Source organism: Nomascus leucogenys, chromosome 15 (genome assembly GCF_006542625.1).
Source record: "Nomascus leucogenys isolate Asia chromosome 15, Asia_NLE_v1, whole genome shotgun sequence".
NCBI classification, from domain to species: domain Eukaryota; kingdom Metazoa; phylum Chordata; class Mammalia; order Primates; family Hylobatidae; genus Nomascus; species Nomascus leucogenys.
Window position 1 is genome coordinate 78,013,136 of NC_044395.1, and position 15,221 is coordinate 78,028,356.

A 15,221-nucleotide genomic window follows, 5' to 3' on the forward strand; every position below is an offset into this window, starting at 1 on the left:
CCTCCCAAAGTGTTGGGATTATAGGCATGAGCCACCGTACCTGGCCTGCTTTCAATTTTGAGTACTTTAAGAAGGTTACTAAAAGAGGAAAACAGGCTGGGTATGGTGGCTCACGCCTGTAATCCCAGCACTTTGGGAGGCTGAGGTGGGTGGATCACCTGAGTTCGGGACTAGCCTGGCAAATATGGTAAAACCCCGACTCTACTAAAAATACAAAAATTAGCCGGGCGTGGTGGCGCTCACTTGTAGTCCCAGCTACTTGGGAGGCTGAGGCACGAGACTCACTTGAATCCCAGAGGTGGACGTTGCAGTGAGTTGAGATTGCACCACCGCACTCCATCCTGGGTGACAGAGCGACAGTCCGCCTCACAAAAAAAAAAAGGAAAACATTTGAAGGACAATGATTTTGAAACTATATCCTATCAAGTTAATTAAGGTAAAAGTACTAAAGATGTTTTAAAAGAATGGGAAGGACATCTGATCTTCAATTATCTGAAAGGGCTGTCGCATCGAAGGAAGAAGAATACCTGTGTGGTTCCAATAGGTACAGCTGAGACCCCACAGATGGCCTCAGAAAATCAAGACTTTAGCTTTGTATAAAAAATAATCTCATGGCCAGGCACAGTGGCTCACGCCTGTAATCCCAGCACTTTGGGAGGCTGAGGCGGGTGGATCACCTGAGGTTGGGAGTTTACAACCAGCCTGACCAACATGGAGAAACCCGTCTCTACTAAAAATACAAAATCAGCTGGGCATGGTGGCACATGCCTGTAATCCCAGCTACTCAAGAGGCTGAGGCAGGAGAATCACTTGAACACAGGAGGCGGAGGTTGCAGTGAGCCGACATGGCTCTATTGCACTCTAGCCTGGGTAACAACAGCGAAACTCTGCCTCAAAAAAATAAAAATAATACAATAATAATAATAATAATAATCTAAGAGGTGGAGCGATCTGACAAACTGAATAGTCTGGAATTAATTAAGCACAGACTAGACAACAACTTTTTTGACTATTATAGAGGTGGGTTCACACACTGGAAATGTAGTTGAATTATGGCTCCTAAGGTCTATGAGGGCTCTATTTTATATCATTTTGTTAAATACTATTGGACTGTTATTGGTGTACACTGTATAACAAATAGTTCAGCAACTGATACCTAAAAACTTTAAATTTGTTTTTTTGAGACAGGGTCTTACTCTGTTGCCCGGTCTGGAGTGCAGTGGCATGATCATGACTCACTGTGGCCTTGACCTCCTGGGCTCAAGCAATCCTTTTACCTCAGCCTCCCGAGGAGCTGGGATTACAGGTGCGTGCCACCATGCCTAGCTAATTTTTTTTTCTTTTTTTTTTTGTAGAGATGGAATTTCATCATGTTGCCCAGGCTGGTCTCAAACTCCTGAGCTCAAGGGATGTACCCACCTTGGCCTACCAAATTGCATTACAGGCATGAACCACTGCACCTGGCCTTAAAATGTTTTAGAATTTAAAATCTCAAAACAATGGACACAGAGAAGGGAACAACACACACTGGGGCCTGTTGGGGGATGGGATGGGGGAGGAAGAGCATTAGGAAAAATAGCTAATGCATGCTGGGCTTAATACCGAGGTGATGGGTTGATAGGTGTGCAGACCACAATGGTACTTTTAGCTATGTAACAAACTTGCACATCCTGCTCACGCACCTCAGAAATTAAAAATGAAAATAAAAAAAAATTCAATAAACCAAGGAAACTTCTAGAAATGATTTTAACTTACCATTTCATTGAATGTCGGATTCCTCGTTTTTCGTGAAATTTTGGTTTTACGTTTGGATGTTTTGTGGTTATCTGGAAGTAGGTATGTTTTGACATATGGATTTGGGTCAGCTCCATCTTCAGTAACCTAAAAAGAAAAGCAGTCCCTTAATAGTAATGCTTCCTACCAAGGTAAGGGGTTCCTCTACAACCATCATTCTTTGTAATCACTCACAAGATCTTTGATGTGCATCACCATGATGAAAAGAGTACCATTTCGGTAAGAGATGGATAATTTCACAGCTCCTCCTATTTGGCCTGGAGTAGGACTGAAGGAACCTGCATCTGAAAATACAAATATTTTCATCTTTATTTACTGGTTGTAGTGGTTCAAGCTGCAATAAAAGGATTTTACTTTATTTTCAAGACTGTCACATGTGGTGCGGACAGAAGGGAGGGGAAAAAGGAGTAAACAACCTGATAGGTCATTGATTTATACTTCTTTAGTAATCACATCTATTAGGAAAGTTATATTTATTCAGAAATAGACTGGCTTAGAAAGAATACTCTCCTCCCATTCTCAGACTACAGCTAGTAAGCCTGCTGTCATTCTACCACATTCATTGAGAAGTTACAGACTTGCAGATCATGAGTTACCGATAAAGAGAAAAAAAATAATCTCACCTGCAGACCTAGCTATTCCTTCAGCTTTCTCATCACGAAGTAAAGGGTGGAAGAAAGTACAAACAAGATCACACTAAGAATAAAGAGAAAACAATTCATTAGTTTAAATATCATGTAACACAAAAGGTATAAGATGTTATTACTTCTCATTTAGTAAGGTTACCTCTGCTACATCCGTTGAAGCATTCATCAAACTCTGTAAATAACTGTTTAACTCAATTTTCCTTTTGGCTGCTACATCTTTTATGTGTGTTCTTCCTAGAACCATCCTATTAGGAAAGCTACAAAAAAAAAAAAAAAAAAAAACAAGTGGGATTTAAATAAGTACAATATTTCCTTAGAAATACACTTTTTTATATATACTTAAAGACAATGTAGTCTTAATCCATTATAAAGTAATATTTTGTGGCCGGGCATGGTGGCTCATGGCCTTTGGGAGGCCAAGGCGGGTGGATCACTTGAGGTCAGGAGTTTGAAACCAGGTTGGCCAACATGATAAAACCCTGTCTCTACTAAAAATACAAAAATCAGCGTGCTGATGCCTATAATCAGATGCCTATAATCCCAGCTACTCGGAAGGCTGAGGCAGAAAAATCACTTGAACCTGGGAAGCGGAAGTTGCAGTGAGCCGAGATCACTTACACTCCAGCCTGGGTGACAGAGCAAGTCTCCGTCTCAAAATAAAGTAAGTAATTTTTGGTGATTTCTCTTCAAAGTATTGGAGATGACATTGTTCAGTTACCCATTATCCCTTTATAAGCCTTGGTTGAAAAGGTATATGTGTTGATTTCCTATATTTATTATGAGCTTGGTGCAAAACTAACTGTGGTTTTTGACATTAAAAGTAATGGCAAAAAACGCAATTACTTTTGCACCTACTTAATACTTATTTTCAATATTTCTTCTCAAGTTTAATCACTCATAAATATTTTATCTAGATCTGATCCCTAAAAAATAAAATCACTACTCAATCAGCCATAACTATTACATATACCAGTAAAATCCACAAATAATAACATAAGGCCTAAGTAAGGTGCTGAAAGGATAATCTTCATTCCACTTATTTTGGTAGCAGTGGAAAAATGAAACTGTACATGGAAACAAACTCTAATACCCACTTCACCTCCTCCTTACTTTTCAAATCTACTCTGAAGAAAATATGAAAAAACTCAACACAGGAAATCTACTGGTCATTGAGCTACATTAAAACTGAAGACTGCCAAAGGGTATCGGATACAAAACTAAGATTTTGATTGACAGTCTCGATGTTTGCTTGTTATTTATTTTTTTTGAGACGGAGTCTCGCTCTGTTGCTCAGGCTGGAGTGCAGTGGTGCGACCTCAGCTCACTGCAAGCTCCACCTCCTGGGTTCACACCATTCTCCTGCCTCAGCCTCCCGAGTAGCTGGGACTACAGGCGCCTGCCACCATGCCCAGCTAATTTTTTGTATTTTTTAGAAGAGACAGTGTTTCACCACGTTAGCCAGAATGGTCTCCATCTCCTGACCTCGTGATCCGTCCGCCTTGGCCTCCCAAAATGCTGGGATTATAAGTGTGAGCCACCGCGCCTAGCCATGCTTCAGTTTTTTAGCAGAGGAGCTCAGTATGGCCCATGATCGATTATTTCTGCACTGATTTAGCATATGACTTTTTTTTTTGGGGGGGGACAGGGTCTCATTTTGTCACCCAGGCTGTAATGCAGTGATGTGATCTTGGCTCAATGCAACCTCCACATCCTGGTATCAATCAATCCTTTCACTTCAGCCTCCCGAGTAGCTGGGACTTCAGACATGTGCCACCAGCCCAGCTAATTTTTGTATTTTTTATAGAGATGGGGTTTCGCCACGGTGCCCAGGCTAGTCTCCAACTCCTGGACTCAAGCTATTTCCCCGCCTCGGCCTCCCAAAGTGCTGGGATTATAAGCTTGTGAGCCACCACGCCTGGCCGCATATGACTTTTTTCAAAACCAAGATGCCAAATTATTATCTTGTGTTGCTTACTATGGTAGAGACAGCAAAGTTAAAGCTTCAACAAAAGTTAGAAGTCTAGAAAATCTCATATTTTAACATCCTGATCATTTATTCATTCAACAAAAACTTACAGTTCCTTGTTCATGTCTAGTTTTGTATTAGGTCCTTGTGATACAAAGGAAAATAAGACACACATGGCCGATAATATCTTACTAAGTGTTAACACAAAGCTTTCCACCTACATTTGATAACAAGTTGTTTCGTACAAAAAGGATTAATGTACAAGGATGGATACATACCCTGGTAACTTCCAAAGTGGAAAAATAATACTGAGCTTATTGTGAAGTTCCTGAAATTCGTCAAATGTTCGGAAGACAAATGATGGTTCAATCTGTCCTTCCCTCAAAATTCGGACTACATAAATCTGAAAAGCAATCACACCACAAACACATAAAATTTATATTTAAATCCTTCTTTCCAGGCCGGGCACGGTGGCTCATGCCTGTAATCCCAGCACTTTGGGAGGCCGAGGTGGGTGGATCAGCTGAGGTCAGGAGTTTGAGACCAGCCCGGACAACATAGTAACAGCATGTCTGGCCGGGTGCAGTGGCTCGTGCCTGTAATCCCAGCACTTTGGGAGGCCGAGGCGGGCGGATCACAAGGTCAGGAGATCGAGACCATCCTGGCTAACACGGTGAAACCCCGTCTCTACTAAAAAAAAAAAAAAATACAAAAATTTAGCCGGGCGTGGTGGTGGGCACCTGTAGTCCCAGCTACTCGGGAGGCTGAGGCAGGAGAATGGCGTGAACCCGGGAGGCAGAGCTTGCAGTGAGCCAAGATCACACCTCTGCACTCCAGCCTGGGTGACAGAGCGAGACTCCGGCTCAGAAAATAAATAAATAAATAAATAAAATAGTCCAGGCATGGTGGCTCACGTCTGTAATCCTAGAAGTCCGAGAGGCCAAAATGAGTGGACCACTTGGGGCCAGAAATTCGCCTGGCCACGTGCCTGGGCAACATGGTGAAACCTCATCTCTACTAAAAATACAAAAAAATTAGCTGGGCGTGGTGGCGCATGCCTGTAGTCCCAGCTAGCTATTCAGGAGCTGAGGCATGAGAACTGCTTGAACCTGGGAGGCACAGGTTTCAGGAAACGAGATCGCGCCATTGCACTCCAGCCTGGGCAACAGAGTGAGACTCTTTTATATTTATAAAATAGTCTCAACAGAGTGAGACTATTTTATAAAATAAAATAAAATAACATAAAATAAAATTAAAATAACAAAATAAAATAACATAAAATAACAACATAAAATAAAATAAAAATAAACAAAAAGTCAGTTAAAAAAAGGCAAAAGGTTTATGGGGGGGTGGTGAAGGAAAACTTGTTTTGTTGGCTAAACTTTTTTTTTTTTTTGATACAGCGTCTTGCTCTGTTGCCTAGGCTGGAGTGCAATGGCACAATATTGGCTTACTGCAACCTCCACCTCCCGGGTTCAAGTGATTCTCCTGCCTCAGCCTCCCGAGTAGCTGGGACTACAGGCACATGCCACCACACCCAGCTAATTTTCATATTTTTAGTAGAGACGGGGCTTCACCATGTTGGCCAGGCTGGTCTTAAACTCCTGACCTCAGGTGATCACCTGCCTCGGGCTCCCAAAGTGCTGGGATTATAGGCGTGAGCCATTGCACCCGGCCTATTTAAACTTTTATAAAGTTACAATACTTTAAAGAATATAATACTGGTGCCAAGTAGGATCTATCTATAGAAGGCCAGAAACAAATTTGGGGAGATATACATAAACTTAAAGGTAGTAGTATATATTGGGGAGAGAATGGACTATGCAATAAAATGGTGTTAGGATAACTTAAATAAACACACAAAAAGATACTAAAATTTATTAACAGAATAGATGAAAATTAAAACAGTAGTAAAATAGCTTTTTAAAGACTATCAATTTGCCAAAAATTTAAAAACTGGCAGTTCTAGAAAGTATTATCTAACAAAAAAGTTAGCACAAGGGTGAAAAGTAACAACAAAAAAGATAACACTGTAGTCTGGAAGAGGAAAAAGCATGCTGAAGTTCCTGTATCTGTTCAAAGACAATGTGTGTGTGTTTTATATCAGAGACTGGAATAGGAACTTTGACTTTTTACTTTATATACTTCTCTATTGATTGAATTTGTTACAACAAGCACACTTTATCTTTGAAATGTAAAAAAACTGATGAACAAAAAATAAAAATAAAAAAATTGAAGAATGAGAAAAAGCAGAATAGCACCACTCTTTTAGCTTTGTCTCTAAAAGACAGAATATCACTCGGTCCTTATTGTTTGAAGCAAATATAGCAAGAATTAAATACCAAAAAAGTTAGGGATGCTTCAAGTACATTTACTTATTTATGGACCATTCATGGAAGAAACAAGCATGAATAGAACAAATGCTTGGAACTTTAGCAGAGTCAGCAAAGGAAGTAGAAAGGACAACAATAATACATGCATGATTATTTATAAATATTGAAATCAAACTTACATAATGTTTATCTGGGTTGTATTTCTTATGATATGTAAAAACAGAGACTTCCTTGATTCGACCATCTTGTCTAAAGGAGTATGTTTTAGGTGAAAATGAAAGGATTGGCTCATCATTAGAAGGAAGACCAGAGAAACGAATCTGAGCAAGGTTGTGAATGAAGAAGTTAAACTTTGTGGCAATGCTTCCCAAACTTGATTCAATAAGCCTACAAAGTAATCAGAAAATTCGTTAACAGTAAATGAGAACACATGGTAAATTCTTTCAATGTAATAAATGACAAAAACCACTTTCATTCCTTTAAAAATATTAAGCAGATTGTCACTTTGCCAAGGATTCCCTTTGTTCTACAGGCCAAAGATTTGTTAAAACACATCTCACCCCAACAAAATAATTTATCCCAAGAAAGAATTCATGCTTGGTTCTCTTGAACCCTGTAGGGTCCCCAAGACTAATTAAAGAGCTATTATAGATAGATGATGATTGGTATAATGCTAAAAAGATGACTTCATTAATTTATTCCCTTTTAATAAAGGAGAAAGATGACAAATAGGTGGGAAAGAAAGTAATTCAAGGGCCGGGCACGGTGGCTCATGCCTGTAATCCCAGCACTTTGGGAGGCTAAGGGGAGCGGATCACTTGAGGCCAGGAGTTTGAGACCAGCCTGGCCAACATGGCAAAACCCTGTCTCTACTAAAAATAGAAAAATTGGCCAGGTGTGGTGGTGTGTGCCTATAATCCCAGCTACTCGAGAGGCTGAGGCAGGAGAATTGCTTGAACCCAGGAGGCAAGAGGTTGCAGTGAGCTGAGATTGCGCCACTGCACTCCAGACTGGGTGGTGGAGTGAGACTGTCTCCAAAAAACCACAAAAACAAAAGAACAAAAACAAAGTAATCCAAATTTTAAAAATTCTCTCCTGTCAAACAGTAGAATTGTAGAATTCAGTGTCAGACTCCTTCAGGTAGTCATATTTTCATTCAGTTGGAAAAAGAAGTTTTGACAGGATGGAGAGTTTGGAAAGTAGGTCTGGAAAGAACATTTTAGGCAAGCAAATGAAGTAAGTCTCAGAAACAAGGTTAAGGAAGCTAGAAAGAAGAAGGATATTCAAAAAGAGAAGTGAGAGAATCTCAAACACAGGCTTTTGCCCCACTATGGACTGAATGTTTGTGTTCCCTCAAATTCATATGTTGAAGCCCCAACCAACACTGCCACTGTATTTAGAGATAGGGCCTTTATGGAAGTAATTAAGGTTAAATGAGGTCATAAACAGTAGAGCCCTAATCCAATAGGAGTGCCCTTCTAAGAAGAGATGAGAGAGCTAGCTCTCCCTACCATGTGACGACACATTGCGAAGGTGGCCATCTGCAATCTGGCAAGGGAGCCCTCAACAGTAATGTAATCGGCTGGCACCTTGATTTTGGACCTCCTAGACTCCAGAACTGTGAGAAAATAAGTATCTGTTGTTTAAGCCACTAGTCTATAGTCTTTTGTTATGGAAGTCTAAGCAGGCAGACGAATACATGCCTGCTTTGTAGTTTTGCCCGGGGGAGCCAATGAATCTCTTTTAAAAAACAAAGCAAAAGAAAACCCATCAATACCTAAATTGTCAGGATTAGTTTGGAAGGCTATACAAAAGTCAGCATCCTTCAATTCATTTCAGCCCAGACTCTTGAGACTAGGGAAATCCAGTCAGTGTTTTATACCTCTTCTCCACTGAGAGGAAGAAGGCAAGAGAAAAAGGAGAGAAAAGAACATGAGCTCAGGTACCCCTCCCTGCTATGGTATTGTGATGATGTGGCAGCAGTAGTCAGTAACCAGCCTGATCACCAGACCTTTACAACATATTTGTCAAGAAGATCTGGGTTTTTTTTGAGACAGAGTTTTGCTTTTGTTGTTCAGGCTGGAGTGCAATGGCGTAATCTCGGTTCATCACAACCTCCATCTCCCAGGTTCAAGCGATCCTCCTGCCTCAGTCTCCTGAGTAGCTGGGATTACAGGCATGCGCCACTATGCCCGGCTAATTTTGTATTTTTAGTGCAGACGGGGTTTCTCCATGTTGGTCAGGATGATCTTGAACTCCCGACCTCAGGTGATCCGCCCGCCTCGGCCTCCCAAAGTGCTGGGATTACAAGCGTGAGCCACTGCGCCTGGCCGGAAGATCTGTTTTTAAAGCAGTAACAAATTCAAGTACCAGTCATTGGTATATGTGTTTGAAGTACTGGGCCATATAATAGTTTACTTGCAGCAGTGACCAGGGTTTGCTGGATTAAAAACACCAAAGGTCTCCATGGAAATTGTTAAGACAAAATCCTGAAAAATAGATTAGTACAGATAACATTTTAGAAAGAGACTTTAATAAGCTGGGCTTAGTGGTGTGCGCCTGTAGTCCCAGCTATTCGGGAGGCTGAGGCAGGAGAATCGCTTGAACCCAGGAAGCAGAGGTTGCAGTGAACTGAGATTGTGCCACTGCACTCTAGCATGGATGAAACAGCAAGACTCAGTCTCAAAAAATTAAAAAAGATTTTAAAATGGTACATGGCACTGTAGAAAAATGTTTTTATCATTGAAATTACATATTAAATAAACCTTGAGATATTTTGAGGCAAATAAGTATATTTCAAAAATATTATTGCAAATCCTTTGTATTTATTAGTAAATCAACTTTTGACAGCCTACTATGTGCAAATTACTGTGAATCAGAATTTGTTCTTATAAATCAGAATTTTGATAAATAGCATTTGTTTAAACTAAGGTAAAACAAATCAAAGCAATATTTTATGTTCCTTCTGCAATATACTTAAATATGCCTTACCTAGTAAAGAAAATTGTAGCTTCTGCATCTGTAGTTTGGGGTTGAAGTGCATCTCTAACATATTTCAAATCTTGAATACTTGTAAGTTCTGGTAACCCTGAAGGAATCATCTGTAGAAGAAAACAAAAAGTTCTGTGAGTTAAATTTTTTAAAACATTTGTTCCTCACTCCTTCCTGTGGGCTGCTCAAGTAATCAGAACTAAAGCAAACAAAAACAGTCAGTCTTGAGGGGTTCATTAGTGTATTGGGGACCTAGGTGATTATCTAACAAATAAGGAAATGGACACCAAGAAGTCAAGCAATTTGTTGGTGGTCACAAACCCAGTTTATAGAATTAAACCTGTGAGATCCAGATCTCCTTTTGGCTAGGCTCTTTTTTGGGGGGTGGAGGGCGCAGGCTGTGATCTTGGCTCACTGCATCCTCTGCCTCCCAGGTTCAAGCAATTCTCCTGCCTCAGCCTCCTGAGTAGCTGGGATTACAGGTACGTACCACTATGCCTGGCAAACTTTTTTTTTTTTTTTTGATAGAGATGGGGTTTCGCCATGTTGGCCAGGCTGGTCTCAAACTCCTGACCTCAAGCAATCCGCCTGCCTTAGCCTCCCAAAGTGCTGGGATTACAGGCATGAGCCACCCCGCCCGGCCTAGGCCACTGTTTTTACTTTCATAGATTTAGGGGGTACAAGTACAATTTTGGTACATGTATGTATCACACAGTGGTAAAGTCTGGGCTTTTAGTGCATCACTTGAATAGTATACATTGTACCCACTAAGTAACTTCTCATCTCCCATCCGCCATCCCCCTTCCTACCCTCCCAAGTCTCCAATGTCTATTACTCTACTCTTTATGTCCATGTATACATATTATTTAACTCCCACTTATAAGTGAGAACACACAATATTTAACTTTCTGAGTTATTTCACTTAAGACAATTGTAGCCTTCTGTTTATTACCATATCAATTTAGTCATAATAATCATAGTGGGTTTGTGTTTTTTACTTTTTACTTAACTATAATATATACCCAGGAAAGTACAGAAATCTTCATTGTACAGCTGAGTAAATGTTCACAATTCACACCCATATTAATACACAAAACATTCATTAGCATCTCAGATGCCTGTCTTGGGGTCCAGCTACTAATACTTCCCATCCCAAGGGGAGCCACTCTACTGACTTATTTTTTGTATTGTACACAAATGGAGTCAGACAGTAGGTACTCTTGTGTCTGGCTTATTTCACACAGCAGTAAGTTTAAAATATCTGAGCAATAATGTATCTGACATTTGTGACTAAAGCAAATTTTATTCCAAAATCACAAAATAATCTTTTTTAGATATTGAAACATAGATGCATTAATATAAAACTAATTAAGTGCTTATAAAGAATAGTTACCAGTGAAAGGAGGTTAAGAAAAAGGTTTGTCTGCTTTCTTATCAAGTTGTAGGCCTGACAGCAGAGGTCCACAAACAACTGAAAACGAATGGTGGGCTTTTCACCCCCATTAATGACATATGCCATATCAGAGGTCAGCACAAAAGGAGCCCGATCCCTATTTAAAATGAAAGTACATACAAAATATTATTTACAGAAGATACTCCAATAGTGCTATTACATGATTATTAAACTAAGCTATCTGAGGTACGGCCATTTCCACCTAGGAAACTTAATACCACACACTTTTGAATTTCCATAATTTTAAAATAACATTTTTCTTTTTTTTTTTTTTTTTTTTTTTTTTGAGATGGAGTCTTGCTCTGTCACCCAGACTGGAGTGCAGTGGAGCGATCTAGGCTCACTGCAAGCTCTGCCTCCTGGGTTCACGCCGTTCTCCTGCCTCAGCCTCCCGAGTAGCTGGGACCACAGGTGCCCACCACCACGCCTGGCAAATTTTTTGTATTTTTAGTAGAGACAGGGTTTCACCATGTTAGCCAGGATGGTCTCGATCTCCTGACCTCGTGATCCGCCCGCCTTGGCCTCCCAAAGTGCTGGGATTACAGGCATACCACCACGCCCAGCCTCTAAAATAACATTTTTCAAGAAAGCTATCACATAATAATCTCATTATTTAGAGAGAACTTACGTATGAAATTTCCTTATATATAAAAATAAGGTGATATTTATAAATCCACAAACCCAAAGAGAGATCAAACAGTAGTTACAAACACAGAAAACTACTTACTGCTGTTATACACATGAAACCATTTCTTTCTAAGAGTTATCGCTAAGTAGATAAAAAAATATATATGTACCTTAATTCATTTCAACAAAGTTTAGCCGGGCATGGTGGCTCACGCCTGTAATCCCAGCACTTTGGGAGTCCGAGGCGGGTAGATCACGAGGTCAGGAGATCGAGACCATCCTGGTTAACACGGTGAAACCCCGTCTCTACTAAAAATACAAAAAAATTAGCTGGGCGTGGTGGCGGGCGCCTGTAGTCCCAGCTACTCAGGAGGCTGAGACAGGAGAATGGCGTGAACCCGGGAGGCAGAGCTTGCAGTGAGCCAAGATGGTGCCACTGCACTCCAGCCTGGGTGACAGGGCAAGACTCCATCTCAAAAAAACCCAAAAAAACAAAACAACAACAACAACAAAAAAACAAAGTTTATACACACTTAAGACACATTCTTGTCTACTATGTGGTATGGTCATATCTTTGGGCCTTTTTCATTCCCAGTTATGTTCAAATGGAGCCACAAGGCAAAACGCACAAGGCAAAATGCAAAGCTTGAGACAAACATTAATTTGGGAAACAGGAAGTGCCTCATTTCTTTGGCAACAGCAATAACATTATACCTTTTGAAGCTGCCAAACATCTGTGCATGTCCCAAAAACTTTCCAAAGTCAATGTGAAACATGTGTCCCGTGCTTCGAAGCATTATATTGTCATTGTGTCGATCACAGATGCCTAAAACATAGGTGGCTACACAGCATCCAGCACAGGAATAGATAAAGTTCTCTGAAGCCTATAAAAAACATATACAATTATTTTAGAAAATGAACTATTTTTAAAGTAGGCAGAGTTTATAAATAGTAATTTATCACTCTTTAAAAACACTATTGTAATCCACTCTCTCAATAGCATACAAACTGGGATACAGTAATGGAAGCCAATCTTTTCATATTTCAAAAACAAAAACACTCTTCTAAGGGTGGTTACTGCCCCTTCTCTAGCTTTTCTCTTTTAAAAGTCTGGGATCCCTACCAGTCCCTACTTAGGTACGTGCTGCCTTCGAACAGCTTTTAAGCATCATGTTTGTGGAATCCTGCACCTCTCTGACTCTGCTGCTTAGAATCGGTGAGGTGCAGGATTCCACAAACATGATGGATAGAAGATTTTTGCTTTTTTTCCTCTGCCTGCAGGGAAGACATGTGTAAGGAAAATCAGCTTATATCTGAAAACATTCAAGAATACAAGAAATGTGTGTTGTTTCCCATGTGGTGATTCCCTGTGTGTCATCTTAAGTTCTCCCTCTCCTGGGGATTATTAAAATTACTAATATAATATCGTATAGAAGGATACAGCAGGACACATACAATGAGGTTTTTCTTTAATCTAAAGCATGTGTATTTAGTTTATTTATACAAAATACTGTATTTCTGAGTGGTACATTCATTTGGCCTGACTTTCTCATGTAGTTAATTTTATTCCATAATTCTCCAGAAATCATTACCAATGATGATTAACAGCAAATGTTTATATAGTCTTTAGCACAAACCAGGCACTTCTCTGTGTATGTGTGTGTATGTATGTGTGTGTATATACATTAACATATTTAGAATCTCACAACAATCAATGACTTAGGTACTATCATCATAACCATTGTACAGATGGAAAACTGGAAGAGAGAGACGTTGTTTGCCCAAGATCACATAACTGTTAAGTGGCAGAGTGAGGATTCAAATCTAGGCAATATGGCTTCACTAAGTTATATTCCCTCTTACTTATTAAATCACATTAAAAAGCCAAATTCATAAAAGATGCTTAATGTATGCTACTTGGCCATTATTTCCTTACCAGGAATCACAAAGGGCCAACATTACTAAAACAAGTATGGGCTTCTGCTGCACTGCTTTTTTTCCCAGACAACAAAGAAGTATGAAAAGGGAGTGATCTCACAGTTTAAATGATCTAACAAACGTCAAAATTCCCCAGCATTAGCTTTGTAGGTCAACAGATGGCACGTGTATGTCTATAAAGGTGATCCATTAATGAAACATAAACTAGGCAGCTCCATGACATTAAAACGGGAGTCTTCCTACATCACCACTCAGTTTTCTTGGGTCTTCCTGAGGCCAAGTTAGGATCATTAGAGGCCTTATGTCCTGAAAGATTGCCCTTTCCTCATATGTAATTTCAAATAATAGTAAAACAGAAAATTGATGTTTCCAGTAATAAGACCTATCAATTATACAACTTTCAATATGCAGTGCTTCATATAAGTCACTTAATTTTCACAAAAATCTCAATGCTTATGTTTATAGCCATAGTATATGTTATAATACCATAATATTATGGTACTATATAGCAGAGGTCACTGAGGCACAAAGATGTTAAATAATTTGCATAGGTCGGGCGCGGTGGCTCACGCCTGTAATCCCAGCACTTTGGGAGACCGAGGCGGGTGGATCACAAGGTCAGGAGATCGAGACCATCCTGGCTAACACGGTGAAACCCGTCTCTACTAAAAATACAAAAAATTGGCTGGGCGTGGTGGCAGGCGCCTGTAGCTTACTTGGGAGGCTGAGGCAGGAGAATGGTGTGAACCCGGGAGGCGCAGTGAGCCGAGATCGCGCCACTGCACTCCAGCCTGGGCGACAGAGTGAGACTCCATCTCAAAAAAAAAAAAAAAAAAAAAATTTGCATAAGGCCCTGTTGCTGAGTGACTTGGGACCGGACCTGAATTCAAACCCAGAGAGTTTGGCCCCTAATTTATGTTCTTAACTACCACATGATGCTGCCCATTTTACTCATTTCCCTACCTTCTTCCAAGATCTTTGTGAAATATAACATTCTGGGTTAGAAAAATGCCTCTGTTTTGCTGGCCTCTAAGTATGTGCTTGGAAATTTTTGGGGGCGTAATTTAGCATTGGTTTCACTCAGATTCCTGCCATTAAATGCATTCTGTTTTACATTCTTTCCTATACTTAGAAAAAGATGCTCTTTTCCTGACTTAGACTAAATGACTATTTGGTCACCAGAGCTGGAAAATGAAAGCACTTAAAACCTTTGTAATACATTTTTGACAAAGCTTTTTAGAATAAGGAGACATGCTAATTACCTTTTCATATTCTTCTTCAGAGGGATTGTATTTCCTTAGCCACTCTGCAAGTGGTTTATCTTTAAAGGATCCTGTCACACCATATTCCACTTGGATTTTCCTGAGGGTATCAGAAGCAGGAACCAGCTCCACCATGCCTTTAACGATAAAATATTAAGCTATGTAAAACTGTCTCCCCAAAATAAGCCTTTAAACATTTTAAAAAATTAT

General features: G+C 40.0%; 1 protein-coding gene across 2 annotated transcripts in view; it reads right to left on the minus strand.

Moving 5' to 3' along the window:
• PIK3C2A (phosphatidylinositol-4-phosphate 3-kinase catalytic subunit type 2 alpha) overlaps window positions 1-15,221 on the minus strand; it is a 125,449-nt gene that overhangs the window by 4,948 nt on the left and 105,280 nt on the right. For both annotated transcript variants that reach the window (XM_030794502.1, XM_030794501.1), the window contains 10 exons: window positions 15,012-15,148; window positions 12,526-12,695; window positions 11,125-11,281; window positions 9,732-9,841; window positions 6,920-7,127; window positions 4,686-4,810; window positions 2,581-2,698; window positions 2,418-2,490; window positions 1,969-2,078; window positions 1,756-1,881 (listed from right to left, as the gene is read on the minus strand). In XM_030794502.1, the coding sequence (XP_030650362.1) occupies window positions 1,756-1,881; window positions 1,969-2,078; window positions 2,418-2,490; window positions 2,581-2,698; window positions 4,686-4,810; window positions 6,920-7,127; window positions 9,732-9,841; window positions 11,125-11,281; window positions 12,526-12,695; window positions 15,012-15,148 (1,334 nt within the window). The remainder of the gene's footprint in view (window positions 1-1,755; window positions 1,882-1,968; window positions 2,079-2,417; window positions 2,491-2,580; window positions 2,699-4,685; window positions 4,811-6,919; window positions 7,128-9,731; window positions 9,842-11,124; window positions 11,282-12,525; window positions 12,696-15,011; window positions 15,149-15,221) is intronic.